At 44.2% G+C, this 14,417-nt stretch overlaps 1 protein-coding gene across 3 annotated transcripts in view; it reads left to right on the top strand.

Moving 5' to 3' along the window:
• Positions 1-14,417, top strand: part of TENM2 (teneurin transmembrane protein 2) — a 926,033-nt gene that overhangs the window by 835,684 nt on the left and 75,932 nt on the right. For all 3 annotated transcript variants that reach the window (XM_045901687.3, XM_045901680.3, XM_045901693.3), the window contains 4 exons: positions 4,698-4,908; positions 8,873-8,992; positions 11,937-12,198; positions 12,976-13,243. In XM_045901687.3, coding sequence (XP_045757643.1) covers positions 4,698-4,908; positions 8,873-8,992; positions 11,937-12,198; positions 12,976-13,243 — 861 coding nt within the window. The remainder of the gene's footprint in view (positions 1-4,697; positions 4,909-8,872; positions 8,993-11,936; positions 12,199-12,975; positions 13,244-14,417) is intronic.

Raw genomic sequence — 14,417 nt, 5'->3', positions numbered from 1 at the left:
TAATGAAGAAGACAGAGGGTAATGATCTCGCTGGTTGCCTTTTCCTACTTTTTATCCAGAGCTGCTGCTTAGCTACTTGGATAACTTACTTAACTTCTCTGAGCCTCAGGTTCCAACTCTATAGGGTGGGTGAAGGCATGATAATGGGCATAACACATAGTTAACTGAGTGTTCCCTGTACTGGGCACTGTTCCTAGTGCTGTATATGTAATAACTGCTTTAATCCTCCAAACAACACTTTCTAACATCATCATCATCTTCATTTTGTACATGAGGAAACTGAGATGCAGGGCAGTTAATTGTCCAGGGTCAGCAGATGGGCAGCACCTGATCTGAGATTCAAACCCAGACACCCTGATCTGGAGTGTGCAGCTTAAGGGTTATATATTCTGCTCTGCGGGGTTGCCGTGAGGATTGAAATCAAGAGTATGTCTAAATCTTGTTCAATCTTGTTCAATCTGTAGTATTTATTATTACTACCAATTAACTTATCACTATGTGGAAACATTACATTCTTGCCAAGATTCAACCTACCCATAGTACAGAGCAGTGAATGACTCCAATAGGGGATATTAATTTTACTGATATCTGTGTCCAGTTTTTATAAACTGAAAAAGCTGAAAACTTTGCAGAGTTTCTGGTTACAGTAATACCTACGATTCATTGAACACATACTATGGCAGACTGACATCAATTCATTTGTTCCCCATCACAGAACCCTATGATATATGCACTATTATAACTCAGTTTTAGAAGCAAAGAAGTTGAGGTTCAGCAAGGTTGGTTATCTTTCTAAGCTTACACAGCCAGGGATTAGAGGACATGAGCCTCAAACCCAAATCTCTCTGATTCTAGAGGCCAGGCTCTTCCCTCGGACACTGTGTAAGCTTTTTGACTAAAATTTTACCTTAGGAATTCTAATTCAAAGGATTCCATTTAGCATCACCCTGATTTCTGCCTCGTGTTGCTAGACCTGTTTCGGAAGATTCTCTCTGATTTTCTTTATCAAAAGCAATAAAAAGAATACCTCACATATTGTTCCCAGAAAGTTTCTCCACATCCATATTTCTCTGAAATGGCCATTACAATTAACGTATGACATATGTGTGTGGCCTGCAGCCAGAGCTGTGGTTTAGCCTGCCTTCTGACAGCACCTAGATAATTCTCTGTGGCTGCATCTCATGGAGTGAAGTACATGAGGGCACGTGAAGCCAACATGCCACACTGCTATGGGGCCCAGTCAGGAGGGCCTGGGTCACTTTCCCCAAACGCTAAATCAGAATTGGGTCGTTTTCGAGGACTCTGCACACCTCCCTCTCCATGCTCCCTGGGCAAAAGCCCCCCAGACAAACAAGTAGGTGGATAAATAAAGAAAGAAACCGTCCAGTGTCATGGGAGGGTTGTGCCGCTCCCGCGCCCCTGTTGAATAGAGACGCCTGCAGCCTCTTGGGTCCTGAACTGGCAATTCAGAACAGTTTGATTGCCTGCTTGATTGTTTGTGAGATAACTGCAAGATTGTCAGTGACAGGGTAATTTACTGAAGATTGCCATGTCAGACTCCACGCAAGGGGCTTGCTGGCATAAAGATGCGGTTCTCATGACTGACAGGCCACTGGGAGATTGGAGTGCCAATTTAAAGTTCACGGTGTTGTCGGAAAGCGTGCAGCACCAGCAGCCCATAATCACGCAACATGATGAGGTCATTACAAGCATAACGTATGCTCACACTTAATAACCAATAGAACCCCAAATGCGCCATCTCCGGAGCAGGTAAATGTAAATATGTGCGAGGAAATCATTTCTATCCTTTTTTTCTTCTTTTTTTAGCATTTGCCATCTGCTATTGCTGATGTGTTTATAGGACATCTCCTGCCAGACAGGCCCTTAAATAAAAAGCCCTAGAGTCCACAGAACAGTGGGGAAATTTGAGGTCCACACTTTTGAAGAAGTCACAAGTCCGGAACGAGTAGCAGATGAGCAGGGGTTGGGGAGGAAAGTGTTGAGTGCTTGATAGGAAAACTGTCCTGAGTTACTATTTGAGCCCAATGAGGTTCTCAAGCTGGTTATAAGGAGGGGGTGGTAAATCGGATGGGGGGTAGGAGATGTTCCCAGCTTCAGGAGGGAAAGGCCACCAGACACAGATCGAACTTCTAATGGGAAGAGGCCAGCAGCCTTAAAGAAATCTATAGTGCTAATAGCAATGTGTTTCTTCTCACCTGAGAAGTTCCTGCATCTGCTAAGGGGAGTCCTGCCAACAAATCTCAGCGGGATAATTTTAAATCCAAAGTAGGCATTCCACAGTAGATTCCTTCTGTCTGGTGAAGGCAGTCGCGGAAGGTGATGTTAAAGGCAGAGTGCTATGCGGTTTTGTTTGTTTGTTTGTTTGTTTTCTTGTCTTTTTCTTATTCTGCCAAGGACTCTGGGATCCACTATACAATCTGAACATAGATCTGAGACTGTGCCGCAACATCATCCTGCTGCTGAGATACAATTCTCTGGCCGTTTCTTGGGTCTGAGATTTGTGAGCCTCTGGAGAGTACCCAATTCAGCCAGCCCATCAGGCAGAGGTGTTTAGAGCCCTGACTTCGAAAGTCTCTAAATTTAAAGTGTGTGTGCCTGCTCACCCTCCTGTGTCTTCATTTCTAGGAAATTCTGTAAATCTAAATGTGTTACAAGGCACAGAAGCAACGTTTGCCCATGTGGAAAATGAGAGGCCAGTTTTAGTAATTTAAAGCCAAGCAAAACACACAACCTCCTAATTTGTTTGTTTGCTAAAAAGAAAGTAATGCATTAAAATAATTGTACATTAATTGCTAAATTACAGTGGAACTTTGGTGAAATTACATATTTCAATTTCATTAACAGAACCAAATGAAAAGAGTAATGCCAAAAATTACATTGTAGTAAATTTAAAGCACGCAGGCAGGCCTCTGATTCAGTGTTCCAGTACATATGTTTGTCAAGTCACGGCCCAGGGTTTGAGTACATGTTTCTATGATGTTAATTATGGCCCCAAAGTACCTTGCTATCAAATCTGGGAGGTGCAAGCAAGTTATTCTCCAAGGCTTTCTCTGTACTGTGTGTTCACTCAATTCCCCGCAGAGTGAATAAGGATTGGCCAACTAATCCATTCTAATAGGGAATTCCAAGAAGCAAAGACTGCCCGAAACATTCTTCCCATGCTCATCCCTAACACACACGCGAAGAAGGGAAAACATTCATGTATTCATTCAACAAACCTTTGTTGAGTACCCAATTCCAAGGTTGGCATTGAGTAAGATGTGAGTATAGAAATGAATAAGATTCTGTTTTTCTCTTCAAAGAGCTCATTTTCCAGACAGGAAGGCAAGCACACAGAGATAATTCTCGCACAAGGAAGTTGGCATTCACAAGGGTTTCTAAAACTTATTGTGGGGCGCCTGGGTGGCTCAGTTGGTTGAGCGACTGCATTCGGCTCAGGTCATGATCCTGGAGTCCCGGGATCAAGTCCCGCATCGGGCTCCCTGCTCAGCGGGGAGTCTGCTTCTCCCTCTGACCCTCCTCCCTCTCGTGCTCTCTGTCTCTCATTCTCTCTGTCTCAAATAAATAAATAAATAATAAAATCTTTAAAAAAAATAAAATAAAAAAATAAAACTTATTGTGCATTAAAATCACCTGAGAAGCATGTATAAAAGGCAGGTGCCAGGACCTGCTTCTGGATGCTCTCCCTGGGAAGCTCTGGGGTAGACCCTTGATTCTCCCCATGGGATTTTGATGCAGAACCAGTCTTTGAGAAACTCTGATTCAGGGATACACAGAGCAGGGCTGCCCTAACCTAACCAGAGGCATCACCAGGAAGCCTTCCTAGAAGAGGAGGACATACCTAGTCCGGGTCTTAGAGGATGAGTCATATCTGTTTCCCCCACTGTACTGTCAGCTCCTTAAGAACAAACACCATCATTCTTCATCCTTTGTTCCATGTTTCATTTCCAGAACATGGATGGCACTCAAATATTTGTTGTATGGTAGATGAATGATAGGAATCAGCCCAGCAAAGGGATGGAGGGGCAGGGATCTAGGCAAGTAAATCAGGATGTTCAGAGTGCTACAGGTGTGCAGCAAGGTAGCACCAGAAGTGATTGGGTGAACTGAGAGCTTAATTTCTGGGCGCTCCAACTAAAGCCACTTCTCCACATTTCCCAGAAAATGTAGAACTCACCCCACCCAGTTGTCAAACTGGTCAGCAGTCTGAGAGGGAACGGGGATGGAACACTTTTCTCCATTCAAGCCAGGCTAAAGGGATCCCACACATTTTGATTATTGGTGCACCCATTAGCACAGGCCCTGAAAACGAGCTATGGATAATTTTTTGTGCTATGCTGTTCAAAAGCACAATGTTTGTTTTTGTTTCCAACCACTCAAATAATACTTGCTCATAACCGAAAAAGTAGCAATCGTAGAAAAGTCTAATAAAGAAAGGAGCGACACACGCTCATCTACTACCTGGGGATAATCATTTGTCCACATTTTCGATTATTTCCTCTCAGTCTTTTCTTTTCAATGCATATGTGCTGGAATTAAACTAGACCCATTGTGTGAGACCTGCCATTTCAAGCCCTTGGGAAGGGCTGACGCTCTTCCTGACCAAGGTGCGAGCATCTCTCAGCAGCTTTGTGCCATGAAATGCCCTGACCCTGGCTCTGCCTCTGCCCTTCCAGATGGCCTGGTGGATTGCCTGGACCCTGACTGCTGCCTGCAGTCGGCCTGTCAGAATAGCCTGCTCTGCCGAGGGTCCCGGGACCCCCTGGACATCATTCAGCAGGGCCAGACAGACTCGCCTGCAGTGAAATCCTTCTACGACCGCATCAAGCTCTTGGCAGGCAAAGACAGCACCCACATCATCCCTGGAGACAACCCCTTCAATAGCAGGTGGGCACCCTTCTGTCTGTACAGGCGGCCGAGGTGGCTGGGTTCCTTCCTGGTAGAGCGGGAGGAAGGGCTCCTGGTTTCTCTGTGGGCCTAGTTGGCTTAGAAACTACCCCATGAGGGCAGCTCCTCTCTCTGGTTCACAGAGGGCCCTTTCCTCTCTGTGGGATTTGGCCACCTTCAACCCAGAAGCTGCTGGAGACATCTGTGGATGGTCTGGTTTTCAGATTATTTTTATAATCTATTATTTTATGATATTGTTGTTGTTATTTTATCTCTCTTTATAAAATACCTCTGATAGAGCCTTTTGTCTGATCATCACTGAAATATTTCATTCAATAGAGTATTTTTGAAAGCAGTTATTAACTGAATAACATTAATTAGAATGTATTGAGCACCTCTGATGAGCCAGAGACTTTATGTAGACCATTTCTGATCCTCCTGGCAACCCCATCAATTGCACCTGCTGTTGGCCTGTTTTGGGCAAGATGTCATGCTGGAGCATTTTATCTCTCTTTCCAAAATGATGGGGTTTTTCTTGAGTTTACTTTTGCTCTCAGTAGCTAATCTGAAGCAATTCTGGGGCAAATTCTGGGTTTATTTTATAGTCAGCTTGGCCCCCCCCTTCCTCCCAAGACAAGTTAGAACTGTACCCCTGGAGAGGAGAGCAAGGGAAGAGTTAGCTTTGAGGAGTGCCATCCCCTTCTCCCTCCTAGACACTGTTTCTGATTCTGGGGGTGACAGGAAGGACAGAGGCAGGGGTCTTCTTATGGCCCTCCTGCCTATCACAGATCTCTCTCGGTGGGTCTGGCTCCAGATGTTGATGGTGTCCGCAGATGTGAGGATGGCAGGTGTGCTCTTCTTGGGGTTGCCTGTCTCATCTCGGTGCTCCTTCCCATGCAGAGATAAGAGCTGTTGACTGGGTCCTCTCTCATGAAACCTCTAGGAACCATGAACTTAAGTGGTGGGCTTTGGGGAAGAAACAGCATCAGGCCACGACTCAGACTCTGCTCCTCACCCTTGGAAGAGTCTGGCGAAGGTGGGATGAGGAGATGGGAGGTAATGGCACAGCTGATTACTTCCAGAGCCCCTAGGAACTCTCTGGGAAGCTGTGCAGCCCCAATTCTCGGCAGCAATTTGAATATTAGGGCTCCTAACATGGTCACTTCAGGCCAGCAACATTAGCCTCTCGCCTGTTCTTGCTGTCCTAAAAATAAAACAGAAAAGAAAAAACAATCTCGGCCCTCTCCTGTTTCAGCCCTGACACCCTCTAGCCTGTGCCCCATTAGGCAAGTTATTTAACCTCATAAACTTCATGTTCTTGATTGATAAAATTAGAATAATATTATAGAGTATACTCACACAGTTATATTATCACTTTAATACAAGAACCCCTCAAAAATAAAAGAAACCACAAATCTTTGGCCACAAAAGTATTTGGTTGTTAAATCCTAGTTCTGGGGCAGGGATTCTATAGATATGTTTCCCTTTAATTATGAACATAATTCCTGTTGCCAACGAGTCACGAATGGCCCTTGCACCAGGCTGGAAGCATTTCAGTAGGGTTTGCATGCAGTTTGCTTGTACAATAAATGCATCTTCGAAGGCCCCTGCTCTGTTCAGCTTCCTGTTAACATTTCATCTTTTCCACCCTAAATCCAGTAATTTCCCGATACTCTCCTTTTTGTCCCTTAAAATTCAGTCTTCTCTTCCTCATCAAAGTTACCACTTCCAGAAGGCACCTTGAGCTACAGCCAAGATGCAGGAGAGAAGGCAGGGGCTCCAGAATATTTGGTGGGCTAGACCAGCCCCAGAGATCTGGGCAAAAGAAACTTCTTCAGAGAAAGCTTCTCTGGAGCTTTGAAAGTCACAATAGATAGCACCACTCACATGAGCCCACACTCCATGTCGGCAAGGATACATAATTCAGAAATACAAAATATTACTCCAAGACATAGGTTGAAGTTCACCAAGCATGTGAATTTTAGTGCATTATCCTCTGACAGAAAAATGAAGGAGAAAGCTAGGAGTAAAAAAGAAGTTAATTCAAGACTTCTAAGAAGGCATTTCCCCGAAATAATGGCATACAAAAATCACTAAAATGCCTTGACTCCACCACTATAATTTATAGAGCAGATCTCACTATCGAGATAATGTGGTAATTGTTACACATCAATAATCATAAATAGAAATGAACTGATAGCATGTCTTAGCTGAGTCTTTTCTGTGAATTGTCTGCCTAGAAACGATATGAAGCCAGCAACAATGAAGAATTAGGAAAATAAAGGGTAGGAAGCCTAGGCAACCAGGCTCCTTTTATTTCTGTGATGCTCTGGAAAGTCTTATGCTATAGGAATGACTTAAAAGCAATAGCAGTGGTACAAAAAAAGAGGGGGGGAAAACCCCACTGCGGGACATACTCCCAATTTTGTTTTCTCATCACAAACGCTTTGTACCTTGAGGTCACCAACGCACATCGATTTTAAAATAGGGTCTCGGAAGGCATGAAAGAAATCTTAGTCTGAGCTAAGATAAGGAAATGGAATTGAACAAAAGAATTATTTTCATAATTTAGTTTTCCACTTTCAAAAGACTCTAGCATTATAGTTGGAACCAGCTAAAAATGGGATGCATTCGTTAGGCAGCCAGTAACAGACAATTAGAGCTGCCAGTGGAACAGTCTAAACCCTCCCAAGATCATCAAAGGGTTGGAGTTGAACAGTTGGGGGGTATTGCTAATAAAAAGAGAGGTGCCTGGAGAAAGCATCCCTCCAGCTTTGGGGTCACCTGAAATGGCAGAAGTAAGTGCATTCCAAAAATCGAGCAGACTTAGACAAGATTCTGGCAAAGAACAGGTCAGCTTGATTACCTCATCCAGAAATTGGGACTATTTCCAGGAACCTGGAAACCTGAGAACCTCTCTGCCTTCGGCAAATGCCCAGTGGCTTGAAGGCTCACAATACAGCTGCAGACCTGCCTGGTGGGCTGGGGGCTAAGTGCAAAAATGGAAGTTCTCATTAACCCATTTCTCTGTGAAATCAGAAAATTTAGGTAAGAGGAGACACATGCCTTCTCCCTCTGTGGTTTTTGAGAGGACTGTTGTGGCGTCTCTGTTGCTTTATGGGATTTTGCAAATTTGCTCGTTGGATACTGGTATCCTCGAGAAAGTTCTAGTTACTGTGATCTGGAGAGAGGAGAGCTTTCACTGACAGTGGAAAAAAGTTGAGTGGGATTTCAGCCACCCCCACCTCTGCCCCATCAAATAGCAGGAATTTGATATAAGAGAAATAGAGTTATGTAGAATCCAGAATCCAAGATAGAATCCAGAAAAATGTATCTCCCATATTCTCTTTTCCTCAGGCTCTCATGGATTGAGAGAAATTTTGCTCTTAGAGGGCAGCAAAAAACAATGTATGTAGATGTCCCAGCCTCATTAAAAAAAAAACCTCTGTGTGCTTCCCTCCATTCCCTCTGACATTCCAGCCTGGAGGAGAAGAGTAGCATTGCCTTTCTCCAAAGCCAAAAAAGGAAATGAGTAGCCAGATGGGGAAGCTCTCACCCGAGTATAATACTCTCTGTGCCAGACTAAGGCACAAGCATGAGTGATGAGGGGCAGCCTGAAGCTCAGGCCAAACAAAAGCCAAATGATGTCAAGAAATGGAGCAAGGCCAAGGCTAGAGGGAATGTGCAAAGGAGACTCCATTGCCCATCTAAGTGAGTGGGGAGGCTGTCCGTGGATTTCACTTCGACACGTCACCAGTTCTGCTCCTCAAGGAAAGCAAGTGTTAAGACCTCCCCATGAGGTGTGATCATGTGAAACCAGAAATAAATGTTGAAAGTCTTCTTACCTTAATGATCAGAGGAGGATGGGTGGGGACAGCGACAATACGGAAGGAGAACTTGACACGCCCCAGGTCTCCTTATTCTCCTCTGTGTGGCTCAAGATTTATGTTTCTTTTTCTCTCAGCTTGGTTTCTCTCATACGAGGCCAAGTAGTAACTACAGATGGGACTCCTCTGGTTGGAGTGAACGTGTCTTTTGTCAAGTACCCCAAATACGGCTACACCATTACCCGCCAAGATGGCACGTAAGTATCTTTGTGAGCTCTACCTACTCAGGGCAGAGGGTGCAGGCTAAGAGACAGATGGTGCTATTGGCTTGGAACCACGTGACTTCCCCTCGTGGACTGCGATGCCCACCAGGTCAGAGCCCCAGTGAGGATTCCCCCCCCAAATGTACTTGTTGCTTTATGATATGGTATCCAAAATGAAAAACAAATAGAAGGGCCAGCCTATCTAGGGCTGCCAATAACCATCATTCTCCTTTTTTTCCATGTCAGGCAAGTGCTTTTCTGTGTGTGTCCATGTGTTGGGGTTGGAGCTGGGGAAGGACAGATTCTAGAAAGAAAAAGGCAAAGTGGCTCTTGGAAACTCCTATTTTAAATCAAAGGCAGTGCAGGGTGACAGGGCCCACATGACATAGTGTCCTGTGGTGAACCCCTTCTGCTTTCATCTGTGGCTTTAGGAGCTGTGTTGTTTTCATGCCTGCTTTGAGGGGGTGGGATGTAATCAGAGAAGTCTAATTAAATACATTTAGCTGTCACCCTGCTGTGTGCAGAACACAACCTTTTCCTATTATCTTCTGATTGGAAACATGCACCCATGCAGCCCCCACCAAGAGGAAAGCTATGTTATTTCCTTATTCCACTGGGCATGGGGTTGAAATTTAAAGAAGAAGAAGGAGAAGAAAAGGAATCTATGGGATGGGGAAATCACTCACCCACCCTGGGCTAAAAAAAACCCCACAAACTATTGCCTTCTATTCCAAATGAAAATGAAGACAGTTACTGTAAATCTGATGCAACACTTTTTTCTATAGAACTGGAGTCTGGAAAATCATGCATGTAGCATGTGGGTAAGAACTACAGCCTTACCTTTCTCTGGTGAAGAGTCTGGCCTTCCTCTCTAATGTCCTTGGTAGCCTTGCAGGTAGTTTCAAAATTGACCAGCCCACAATAACCTTATTCTCATATTCCCACCATTGAAACCCCAAGAAGACATCTGATGATTTCCATCAAAACCTCAGTATTGACAGAGTTTCTGATATCTCCCTCATTCATTTCTCTTTTTTTAAAGATTTATTTGTTTACTTATTTATTTATTTTAGATGGGGAGAGAGAGTCGGGGGGAGAGGGGCAGAGGGAGAGGGAAGAAAGAATCCCAAGCAGACTTCCTACTGAGCATGGAGCCCAACGTGGGGCTCCATCACAGGACCCTGAGATCACGACCTGAGCCGAAACCAAGACCTCATGCTGCCTCATCCCTCTCAGCTGCTTCCTAACTAATTACAGCCCAAACCCACTTCCCATATCATCTATCCAACCTCCAGGATTGGTGATTCTTCAGCCTGTTCAGGTTGCAAAGCCCTGGAAGTAACAGGATGTATTTGTGAATGCTCCGAGGAATCACACAATCTGTCGTATAGTAGTGCGTGCCACAGACATTGATGATCTGGTTCTATCATATCAAGACATTTGACTCTCTTCTGTGTCCTGTACAAAACCATCCCCAGCAGGATGCATGCCCAAAAATAAGTCTACAAACAAGTTAATGTAATAAACTGCTGTACTATGCATGCTCTGATATTTACCTTAGTATTCATGTGCTCCTCGCTCATGCGTTTTATGTCTGTTAAAAAACACCAAAAGTAAACAAACAAGAACAGAAGTAAACAACCAAAAGTAAACAAACAAACAAACAAAAACCCACCAAAAGTATTACCCAAATTGGGTGAAGCCAGTGGGTCTGTATATTTTCACTGAGTTTTTACTGTGATCCAGGAACTCTGTTAATTGCTGGGGATTCTGAAGTGAGCAAGAAAGCACCACCATCCTTGAAGCGTTGAGATCCTGGTGGAGGAATAAAACTTAAAACTGGGAGACTTCTCTCAGCTAACCTTCTTTTCTGTTAATTGGGAAAGAACTACCTTTGTTTTACTTGTAATACCTTTGTCCAGCTCTTGAGGAACAAACAGGAATAAGGTTTAAGAACAGTTATCAGAAATATCAGAAACGGGGCAAGATGGATGAAGGGTTCAAAAGGTATAAACTTCCAGTTAGAAAATAAACAAATCCTGGGGATGCAATATTCAGCATGGGGACTATAGTTAATAACACTGTATTGCATATTGAAAGTTACCAAGAGAATAAATCTTAAAGGTTTGCCTAACAAATTTGTAACTATGCATAGATAGATGTTAACTAGACTTTTTGTGGCCATTATTTTGTAATATATGAAAATATCAAATCATTACATTGTACTATACCTGAAACTAACATTATATGTCAGTTGTATCTCAAAAGGTAAGGCTCTGTGAAACCAAATACATATCTCATAACAGTCCAGGTAGATGAGAAGAAAGCTTTAATGAAGCGCTCCCATGACTTAGCATTGTGCATTATAACTCTGTTTATTGAACACTTCTGTTAACCCAGCACAATGCTAAGTGCTTTCCAGCAGGGGCGGGGGAACATTTTCTGTAAAGGGCCAGAGAGTAAATATTTTAGGCTTTGCATGCCATATGGTTTCTGTTACAACTACTCAGCTCTGCCTTTGTAGCACGAAATCAGCTGGAGAGGATAAGTAAACAAATCAGTGTGGCCATACTCCAATAAAACTTTGGTTTGCCAAAACAGGTGGTGGGTTGGATTTAGCTGGGGGGAGCCTAGTTTGCAGACCCCTGCTCTGCACTCCTTGCATGTCATTCTCTCAGCCGCACTGGGAAGTTGATATAATTATTCCCAATTCACAGATGAAGAAACAGACCCAGAGAGGGTTAGTAACTTGCCCACAGCCGCACAACTACTAAGTGATAGAGATTGTGTTCTAACTCAGCCCATCTGCTTCCAAAGCCCACGTTCTTTTCTTACATGCTCTGTCCCTCCCACTGCCCTCAGGGGCAGAGTTCAGAGCTCCTGCCTTGTCTAAAGGTAAGTTCATCTCTCTCAGTGAGCCCACTTACCCCATTTCCAGGTTTGACCTGATCGCCAACGGGGGTGCCTCCTTGACCCTGCACTTTGAGCGAGCCCCGTTCATGAGCCAGGAGCGCACTGTGTGGTTGCCGTGGAATAGCTTTTACGCCATGGACACCTTGGTGATGAAGACCGAGGAGAACTCCATCCCCAGCTGTGACCTCAGTGGCTTTGTCCGACCAGATCCTATCATCATCTCCTCCCCACTGTCTACCTTCTTCAGTGCGGCCCCAGGGCAGAATCCCATTGTCCCTGAGACCCAGGTAAGAATGGGGGGTACTGGGGTAGGACTCTTCCATACCGCCCTCACCCTGACTGGCTGGCCAGCTTCCCCTCAGCACATCTCACTCTCTGGTTGGGCCAGAAACTAATATGAAGGGGGAGAGACAAAAAGTAGGAACCACAATAGAATGTATGGTCGCTGGAGAGAAAACTGAATCTCTTCTGGACATTCCAGATGTTTTCAGATAGTTGTTCAAGGCTTTGGCAGTCATCGGAGGTTTTAATAAAATAAAAACAATATACATATGTGCAACCCACCTGCAAATTGCTTTTTATTCCTGTTAGTCACAGAGATACATGATAAGAGGCACTTTAATGATCTACATCAGTGTTAGGACAGAGGGCATATTACATTATTGCCTCCCTGTTGCTTTATACCAATTGTCACTGGAAGTTGCAGGTTCATATAATTACAGCCTCTTGTGGCCTCCTTACATGCAGCTAGCAATAAAGCCTGCTGTTCTTATTTACATCTTTTGCCAACAGTGTGGTTTTTAAAAAGAAACACAACAGTGACCAGGAATAATTATTAATCCAAAAATCATAACCTCAGCCCCTTCACTCCATGGTGTAGGATGAAGTTTGGTTGTTTTTGGTTCTCTCTCCCTCTCTCAGTCGTGGGAAGTGGTTCTTGCACCCCACATAAGGCATGATGCTTTGGTGAGAGGGGCAACAGACCGGCAACCTCAGGTTTGCAAGCAGCCCACTTGCCCAGAGTTCATTGGTTGCAGTATGTCTACCATGTGTCTCCTCTCCAGGTTCTTCATGAAGAAATTGAGCTCCCTGGTTCCAGTGTGAAGCTTCGCTACCTGAGCTCCAGGACCGCAGGCTATAAGTCTCTGTTGAAGATCACCATGACCCAGTCCACGGTGCCCCTGAACCTTATCAAGGTTCACCTGATGGTAGCTGTAGAGGGGCACCTCTTCCAGAAGTCATTCCAGGCCTCTCCCAACCTAGCCTACACCTTCATCTGGGATAAGACAGATGCATATGGCCAAAGGGTGTATGGACTCTCTGATGCTGTTGGTATGTTTCAGTTTCAACTCCTATTGACTCTTGGATTTAGTCATGCATTAATTCAATCAATATCTAGTTCCTACTATGAGTTCTACTGGCACTATCCTAGTAGAGAGGAATGCAGTGGTCAGTAAGGAAAACAAGAGTCCTATTTCATGGACCTTCTGTATTAGTGGGGGATCAACATAGTAAACACAGACTGGACAAGAAAATATCAAGCAGTGATAAGTGCTAATATGAAAGTAAAAATAAGTGATATTTACTGGGAAGGAAGAGCAACTGCGGGTGGGCATTCAGGGAAGGCTCCTCGGCAGGTGACACTTCAGCGGGGGTTTGAATGGCAAGAAGGAGCCATGTGAAAATCAGGAACAGAGCATTCTTTTTCTGACAGAAAAGGCGAGAAGAACAAGGTGTGTTTGAAGGACAAAGAGAAGGCCAGGGTGTCTGGAATGTACGGACAAGGAGAACGTTCAAGATAGGGGAAAGAGGTGGAACAGGGGCTAGATCATGTTCCCAGAGAGCACTTGCAAATGGCACAGAATGCACCAGGAGAATCAGAAAACAGAGCTGGAGGGGATGTGAAAGCCACATGCCATGTTTCAGGCTGTGCCTTTGAGGGAATCACACGATTGCCCACTGATGAAAGACTACCATAGAGAAGGGTCTGTTGCTTATCAGTCTCTGAAGAATTGAGCTGTGGATGAGTATCGACCTACCCAGTATGTTCTCCTATTTGTAGAAAGCTGTGTGGGATTAATTAAAATCCAGAATCCTGTATTTTCTTCACCACTAGGCTTGCAATTTCCAAGAACTAGAGTAAGTTACCAAAATAAGCCAGCAAACTTAGAAATTTTCACTGTAATTGGCAGCCAGTATTTATCAGACACTCCCTTTGTGCAGAGCACTGTGCTAAATCCTTTATCTTGGGTAACCTCTCAATAACCTTATCAAGGAGCACTTTCATATCCCCCATTGTACAGATGGGACTGGATGGAGAAAGTAAATGAGTTGCCTAAATCCACGTACTTAGCAGGTTACACATGCTCAGGATATGGCCCTAGTAGTCTGCTTCATCAGCAAGTGGAGTTATTAACTTAATAAAGATATCAATAAGTTACTGAAGTAACTAGTGCACTTAATATAAAGTGGCTAATCAAATATTATACCAGTCTTTACCAATATC

The sequence above is a fragment of the Mirounga angustirostris genome, unplaced genomic scaffold (genome assembly GCF_029215605.1).
Source record: "Mirounga angustirostris isolate CCGP_5_RB_7025 unplaced genomic scaffold, mMirAng1.0.hap1 SCAF_7, whole genome shotgun sequence".
Taxonomy (NCBI): domain Eukaryota; kingdom Metazoa; phylum Chordata; class Mammalia; order Carnivora; family Phocidae; genus Mirounga; species Mirounga angustirostris.
This window is presented reverse-complemented; position numbering and strand designations above follow the sequence as displayed.